This window comes from Mobula hypostoma, chromosome 14 (genome assembly GCF_963921235.1).
Source record: "Mobula hypostoma chromosome 14, sMobHyp1.1, whole genome shotgun sequence".
In the NCBI taxonomy this organism is placed as follows: domain Eukaryota; kingdom Metazoa; phylum Chordata; class Chondrichthyes; order Myliobatiformes; family Myliobatidae; genus Mobula; species Mobula hypostoma.
This window is the reverse complement of record NC_086110.1, coordinates 11249380-11257520: the sequence shown is the minus strand read 5'-3', so window position 1 is coordinate 11257520 and position 8141 is coordinate 11249380. Positions and strand designations below refer to the sequence as shown.

General features: G+C 37.7%; 1 protein-coding gene across 1 annotated transcript in view; it reads right to left on the bottom strand.

Annotated features, from left to right (window-relative positions):
* Positions 1-3894: 3894 nt before the first annotated feature.
* The window catches only part of mmp15b (matrix metallopeptidase 15b), a 93251-nt gene continuing 89004 nt past the window's right edge, over positions 3895-8141 (bottom strand). The window contains exon 10 of the mRNA XM_063066669.1: positions 3895-7246. Coding sequence (XP_062922739.1) covers positions 6825-7246 — 422 coding nt within the window. The 3' untranslated portion in view covers positions 3895-6824. The remainder of the gene's footprint in view (positions 7247-8141) is intronic.

The window sequence follows — 8141 nt, the reverse complement described above, 5'->3', positions numbered from 1 at the left end:
TCAGTGGTAAGCAAATTGCAGAGGTTTGAAGTTATCTGGAAAGCTGGATAAGAATGGCTTCATGGCCAGCCTCTCGACATCTGTGGGTTATGCACTAGGCTTACCTATAGCTCATCGTGTCCTACCTTCAGAGGCCAGATATCTTCATTGCTTTGAACGTCCTTGTCAGATATTATATGAAATTTTCTTTTTTTCAGCAATTTAAATATTAAAAATGTAACTGGTATCTCATTTCCTTGCTCGAACAAGAGATAAAATACATTAACAGACATTTCCTGGGGTAATGTATGAGAAAAGCACGTACTATTCAGGGTGTTCCCTCCCAACTCCATTCAAGTGCTAAAGATAGGTAACACACACAGGAAATTAGTACTTTTCCTGCTCCGGTCCCTTTCCATGTAAGTGGCATTCTGCTGCAAAGAGCCTGTGTTCTGGCTCATTGTGTTCTCATCATGTCTTGTGAAGTCATCAGGCTGTATATTGTTCTGATTCAAACACACTACATTACATTTATAACTATATAGTGTATATATGACATCAGTAAGAAATTAATGTAGAGTCTACACAGTTACTTATTGAACAATAAGGGAGAAAACAGGTGAATGTTTTAGCTCATCTGAAACATTAAGCTATCTTTTTAATAGATGATAACACTGCCACCATTGCTCCTTTCTCATATTTTTAGATTCTCGTTATTTCCATCTTTTTAGTTCAGTGATTTTTTTTGCTGTACAACAAGACAGAGAACACTTACTTCTTACACGCCCTTCAAGGTTTGACACTTACTATGGTTCAGCTGGTTAAATCACACAACTCCATCCCCACTTTCGCTATCAATGACTCTCTTCCACCTCACTGACACGGCCATTGAACTTCTCTCGGAACAATTCACCTGAGGTAAATAACGTATTTCTGGCAATGGTGGCTCAACGGGTAACGCTGCTGCCTGAAAGCTCCAGCAACCCAGGTGTCAATATTGGTCTTTGGTGCTGTCATGTCCTCCCTGTAACTGAGTGGGTTTTGCCTCCATTTCTGAAGCTTCCTCTATGTTGCCAAGACATCCTAAATTATAAGCTAATTGACAATTGAGAACTGTTCTTATAATAGGTGGGTGGGGGAAGTCAGATTAAAGAGAGAGTTAAGTTAGAATGAAGTGTGCAGGGAATAATAGAGAAAGAGATTTCACTGAGAGCCAGAACAGGCTTGATGGATCAAATTAATTCCTTCTATGCCGTACAGAAATATAACAAGATAATCTTGTGGGAATGGACGAGGTTTGAGGGAGAGGTGGTGGTGGGGTGGAGATTAAGAAGTAATGTTCCGCCAGATTGTTACACACGATCCTGAAGTTCATCAAACTGCCAAAGACCTTTCGTTTTAACTTTGCGGCAGAGTTATGGAAACCACAGAGTAAAACTATAAATGATTGAAAACATCTGCATAAAGCTCAATTAGATACTCAGAAACAGGACACTTACATTTCCATGGAAATCACTATTTGCTGTTTCGTTTCTTAGGAACTTACTGCTACATATATAAGTACAGTTTAACTCTGTAAAAAGTATCTACTACTTAAGGAGACCAGAGTGCTGTTGGATTATAATGAAAAAACACTGCAGTACTTTCCCTTCTTTTAAGCTATATACTCTTTGTTTTAATTTTAGCCTGAACTACAGAATCCCCATCAGTGCAGGCAAGAGTGAGTGAAGTGCAAGCTTTGTGAATTCCAAATATTTAGTATCATGGTGAAATGGTAACTGTTTGTCCATAGCATGCCTGCCCACAGACTTACTACAGTGCAGGAAGATCCTTTCAGTCACTTGAATCCAAGATAGTTTCCAGCAGAGCAATCCCATCAGTCTACTCTCTTTCACTTTGCTCATCACCTCCCTTTTGTTTCTTTGTACAATTTAACTATACTATGGGCTAATTTACTGTGGACAATTAACCTTTGGGATGTGGGAGAAAGCAGGCGCAGAGACTCACAGCCTTGGGGAGAAAATACAAATTCTTTGATATGCTTAAGTTTTTAATTTCTCGGTCAGGGGAGAAATAGTTCTTCTTGCTGAGTCTGTGGGCCATGATTGGGATATACTGTAAATCCTGCAATGTATTTTGCAATCATTGATTTCTTACCCTGATATTATGAATGTGCAGATAAATGTATCAAAAAAGCCACTCACAGTCACTGCAGACACAAGGTGTTTCATATCTGGTATTTAATTGCAACACACGCCCAGCATGAACCAATTAAAAAAAGAACTTCAGAAAATCTAAATACACAACATATTTATTTTAAAAATAAAAACATACTTCTAACATTTTTTTCTAAATTGCATCATTTCTAGATACGTTGAATGACACTTGATTTAAGCACCTTAGCAATATTTGGTGACCAGTATTGCAGTGGGTGGTTTGGACAAGAGGACTTGGCAACCAGTTTCAGAAAGCGTTGCTCTCAAATTTAGTTATGTATTTCATTTTATTTTGAAAAGATTCACCACACAAATCCAGCATATATGATCTCCTGCTGAAAAATGTAAAACTACAATTTGCCCAGATCATGCTATAATAAACTGACGAGGTCACTGTTAAATGCCACCCTCTTCGTCCAAGTTAGCACCAAATTCAAAAGGTACCTATAAATCGCCACATCACTGTGGACTGATGACAGCAATGTGCTACAGAGAGGCAAAAGAAATTAACTGACCATCAGTTAATGCAAACTTTGACATTTTGGGCTGCTTCTATACCCTGCAACATTTAGGTTAGAATGAAGAGCCCTACTAGAAAGGCTGTGAAAAGCTCCAAGTTTTGATAACTGCTCAATGTAAAGGCACATGGAGTGTATGATATGGAATCAGTGTCCTCTCTTAGTGACCAGTGCAGAATCCCAATCAGAATATACACTTACTGCTTTGGATCAGACTATCCGATAAGTGGACAGCCCTAGGTAATTCTAAAATATTAACTGAATGTGCTATTAGTTAACTTTAAAATCAGCTTTTTTATCTTAACTGACATAACTTTCGTGGGAATATCTGATCTTCTTCCAGAAGAAACTAGAGTTCCTTTTTGTCACTCTATCATAGAGGTTGTTTCAATATTTGACTGGCTGCTTCAGAATTGATATCTGAGAACTTTTAACTTTATAAGAACTTTATGGTTGAGGACGGCTATTTGCTTGGTCTAGCTCATCCACCCAGAGGAAAAAAGCCTTATTTTCAGCTTTCAAATGTCTGCTAATGGTTTTGCCTGCCCTGTATTCGATCCAAAGATAATTACCCGAAATGAAACTTGGACCTAAATTATATTTTACCAGACAGAACTTTCTTCTATTTGTATTTAACAAAGATACATTTGAAATTTATCTTTTCTTATGTTTTTTTTTCCATTTTATAGCTCACCTTTCAGTCTTTTTCTATCAAGGTAAGAGATTCAAGCTTCATCAATGAATTGGAGACCATTCATTACATTGTCTCCACGTTTTTGTTATACCTGTATTTTCTTGCATTAGGCATGGCTCTTCTGAGGACCGCCTGTGAAATCTCAATGCCTTTTTGACCAACAAAGTTCTAACTTTACTTTTACTTTCTAACATAATCCACTAATTGGTTATAAAGCTCACCATTTTTTTCTTATAATGGGTCTCATTGTGTACTGAGTCTACAAACAATCTTATCTCTCTTTCCAACAGGAATTCTGCAGATGCTGGAAATTCAAGCAACACACATAAAAGTTGCTGGTGGACGCAGCAGGCCAAGCAGCATCTCTAGGAAGAGGTGCAGTCGACATTTCAGGCCAAGACCCTTCGTCAGGACTAGTCCTGACGAAGGGTCTCGGCCTGAAACGTCGACTGCACCTCTTCCTAGAGATGCTGCTTGGCCTGCTGCGTCCACCAGCAACTTTTATGTGTGTTGCTTATCTCTCTTTCCAACTGCACTCTTGGGTATGTCAACACCATTCAGAGTATATCATCCAACTGCAACTTTCATAAATATCTACACACAATATTGACTGTCATTTTACCTAAGAGGTCTGATGAAAGATCAGCAATCTGAAATGTTCTCTGCTCTTTAGGTGCTGACTTACTTGCAAAGCATTTCTGGCAGTTTGCTTTTATCACAGATTTTATCAACCTCTTCAATTGCTTCCTAGGTGCTTTAATGATTATAATTGCATTAACCAATATCATATTTTTAAAGATTAAAAAACATTTAATATTTGAACTAAGATGTTCTAATGTAGTTGAAGGACAATAGATTCTAATATTTATCTTATCTGGTCTTTACCCAACACCAACATCAACCAAATTCTTAAGTTTCCAGGTTTTGCATTGAATTTTTGTTAGTTTTGTACCAATTTGTTGTGTCCTATTTTGTCAAAGGATTTCTGAAAATGTTTATTGTAAATTTCCTTTTCCTTTACATGACTCATAAACAGGAAGTTGTCCCGGAGGCACTTATATTGAAAACAAAAATTATGAATGAATATAAACAACTATTGTGGGTATTTACATGGCCAATGAGAGGTTTCATTGGAAAACAACATGGTAACAAAGTAGAGAATGAGCTATATTCAATGTCGGGGAAGTAGGCTGCATTCTATGAGATAATGATTAGGGGAAATGTGGGATGAGCCAAGAGTTAAAATTGTGAAATCAGTTTTCTTTGAGCTGGCAATCCACATGGAGCTTAAAAAGGCTGTGATACAGTACAGAGAATTCAGAATTTCTGTCTGACTAAGAATGTAGGCCCTGTTCTGAATGAGTTATACTCTGTAGATGATAGAAGGAGATAGGCTTGATGTAAGGTAATCAAGGTAATAAAATAAAGATTAAGATAATAAAATTATGCTTAGGATTTTAGGGGAGGTCAAAAGAGGTAGGGATGTTGCTGATGCAAAGAAAATCTTAGCAACGGTATAAAGTTGAAGAACTTGTTCAATTGGAAGCTCAAAATACTGTAGGTCTATACACAGCATAGTTATATAGCCTGACTTAATCTGAAATTTACTTGGAAAGGCTAATGATGGCGTGTAGCTGAGGAATACCTGGAAGACCCAAAATTCATCACATTTTTCAAAATAAAGGTGATAAGTTTTGGGTCTTCCAGGTACAGTATTGATGTTCATTTAGCTGTTGCAAAGAGACCCAATTTTCTTTGGAGGGGAAGATATACAATTCAATGTTGTTGGTGGAACCTGAATCTTATGGTTCTGCATAATATGATTGTGAGGATTGTGTACTAATGATGATGAAGCTACACATTATAGAAATTTTCTACAATTTATAAAAAAACTACAAGGCAAAAATTGCTATTTACTGCATTTCATTCAGATTTGATAATCTCTTTGAAGTATGTTAAAACTGCAATTGCAAGTTCTGCCAGGATTAAGTTCTTAACAGCAGAAAGTGACAACCCTATTCCTGCTACATCCTATTTTTATATATGTCCAATGCCCATTCAAGGTTAAAATTATTAGTTTACTTTCGATAGCTCCCCATTAAAAACTTCAGTAAATAATTATCGCCAGTCAGGTACACTTCTGCATCCAGTATGGACACAGGTCTATGATGTTACAGTGCTGACAAGGACATTTTTACTACAATAGTCATCTAAGAACCAAACTACAATATTCATCTGAGAACCAAACTATCCACAAAGGCAATTGATTTTACCACAATTACCAATTAAAGGCAATTGCTTTTTCCACTCTTACCAATAAAAACCCTTTCTCTACTTTAATTAAAGAGATCCATCAGTCAGAAGGTGAGAGAGACAAGTATGCAGCTAATGGGATCTGCCTCCTCCTTGAAGAGTGAAATTGGGTGACAGTTAAAGAACTTCAGCTTTGATTCTGAGGGGTTAAGTCAGGACTCTTGTTAAACTATGGTGATGGTTTACAGGAGCAATAACCTAATGAATAGGAAAGGCACACATGTAAAGCTTTGAGCAAGATATCAAAAGTCAACAAACAGATTTCTTTGGTCCTCTACTAAAATCTAGTAAAGTGTAATTTTTTTTTCTTTTAATAGGAGAAATCACAACAGAATCAGAAAACTGATAAGGACTTCTCACAGAATCACCAAACTCAATTATAGGACAGCCAGTGAAAATCTTCTCACATTTATAATAATTTATGGTAATTATCCCTCAGTGATACTGTGGAATAGTAACTTTCTCCCAATGATATGGTAATTTAATTAAAATTCTCTGGGAGTAATTTGTCTAAATGCAATAATTCTAAGGGTATAAAGAAACACTTTTGTGGCTGCTCCAATTTTTTTCATCACTTGTAACTATCACCGGTTTCTCTACCTACATGCTAATCCTTGACAATATTCAGAAAATCCTCAACTTGGGAGCAGAAATTTTTAGTATATTAAAGTCAGTGTAGTAGTTAGAAATTATTCATGAATTAACCTTGATGAATAATGTGCTCAAACAATATCAATAATTTCAAGTGTTCTGTATGGTGCAGTTCATCATTTATAGCCAATAAAGCTCTTTCAGAAGCATTAAAAGGAGTCATTCCTCATTTCAGACTTCACTTTGTACCATCCCACTTAGCATAGTTAAGGGGAGGGAGGCAAAGGGGTATGAAACCTTAAAACCACATCACAAATTCTTTCAGCCCGATTTCATTGGGACCATGTCAAAATACTCCAAGTTCTTTATGGTTCCTACGGCCAATGCTTCATTTAACACCATTGAGCAGGGCCGTTTAAAGCAAAACAAATACAACTGAGAAGCAGTGTCAACTGTACTCAATGTCTGTGGTGCACATTGGTGAGCCACCTAGCAAAAGCACCAGTATGAATGTCAAACCCATTCTTGCATGGAACGTTTATAGTACAGCAGGAGTCTCGGTGTTCCCTTCTTCTGCAGTTGGAGGATGGCATAGATCAATCCCAGAATGCAGAGCAGCAGAATAAGTGGCACTATGACAATCACTATATTCATAGCTCTGGTATAGTCATCCACAGGGATATTAATATGAATGTCCACCTCTTCGTCCCTCTCTTTCTCCTTATCTTCCTTTGTTCGATCTTCTTCTTCATCATCATCAACATTATTATCATCATCAGCATCCAAATTAGGCTCATTCTCAGTAAAATCTGGTTCAACATCCACCCGGCATCCCATCCAGTCACGGAGGATTGATTTTGGATAACCAGGCTCTGTTCTTAGCAGATGGTTGTTAAATTTCCAGTATTTGGTACCTTTGTAAAAATGTGTGTAAGCTGCCAATCAAAAAGAATCAGTTTAGACGTGGTAACATTTAAGTGTAATACAATGGTTGAAAGAAATGCCACACAGTAAATTCCTTCAGCATAGAATTATGGAATCATAGAAAAGCCCATGCTGAACCATTCAAACTGCCTACTCACATTGACCTGCTCCCGGACCACAGCCTTCCATACCCCTACCCATCCATGTACCTATCCAGATTTCTCTTAAACGTTGAAATTGAGCTTACATGCACCACTTGTGTTGGCAGCTTGCTCCACACTCTCACGACCCTCTGAGTGAAGAAATTTCCCCTCATGTTCCCCTTAAACTTTTCACCTTTCATCCTTAACCCATAACCCCTGGTCGTAGTCCCATCCAACCTCAGTGGAAAAAACCTACTTGCATTTACCCTGTCTATACCCCTCATAATTTTGTATGCCTCTATCAAATCTCCTCTCAATCTTGTATGTTCCAAGGAATAAAGTCCGAACCTATTCAATCATTCCTTATAACTTAGGTCCTCCAGACCCAGCAACATACTTGTAAATTTTCTCTGTACTCTTTCAACCTTATTTACATCTTTCCTGTAGGTAGGTGACCAAAACTGCACACAATACTTCAAATTAGGCCACACCGATGTCTTATACCCGAGGGTGGTGAATTTGAGGAATTTGTTACCACAGGTAGCTGTGCAGGCTAGATTGCTGGGTGTATTTAAGGCAGAGATTGATAGGTTCTTGAATGGACAGGGCATCAAAGGTTACGGGGAGAAGGCCGGGGAATTGGTCTGAGGAGGGGAAAACAGTATCAGCCATGACTGAATGGTGGAGCAGACTCAATGGGCCAAATAGGCTAATTCTGCTCCTATGTCTTATGGTCTTATACAACTTCAAAGTAACATCCCAG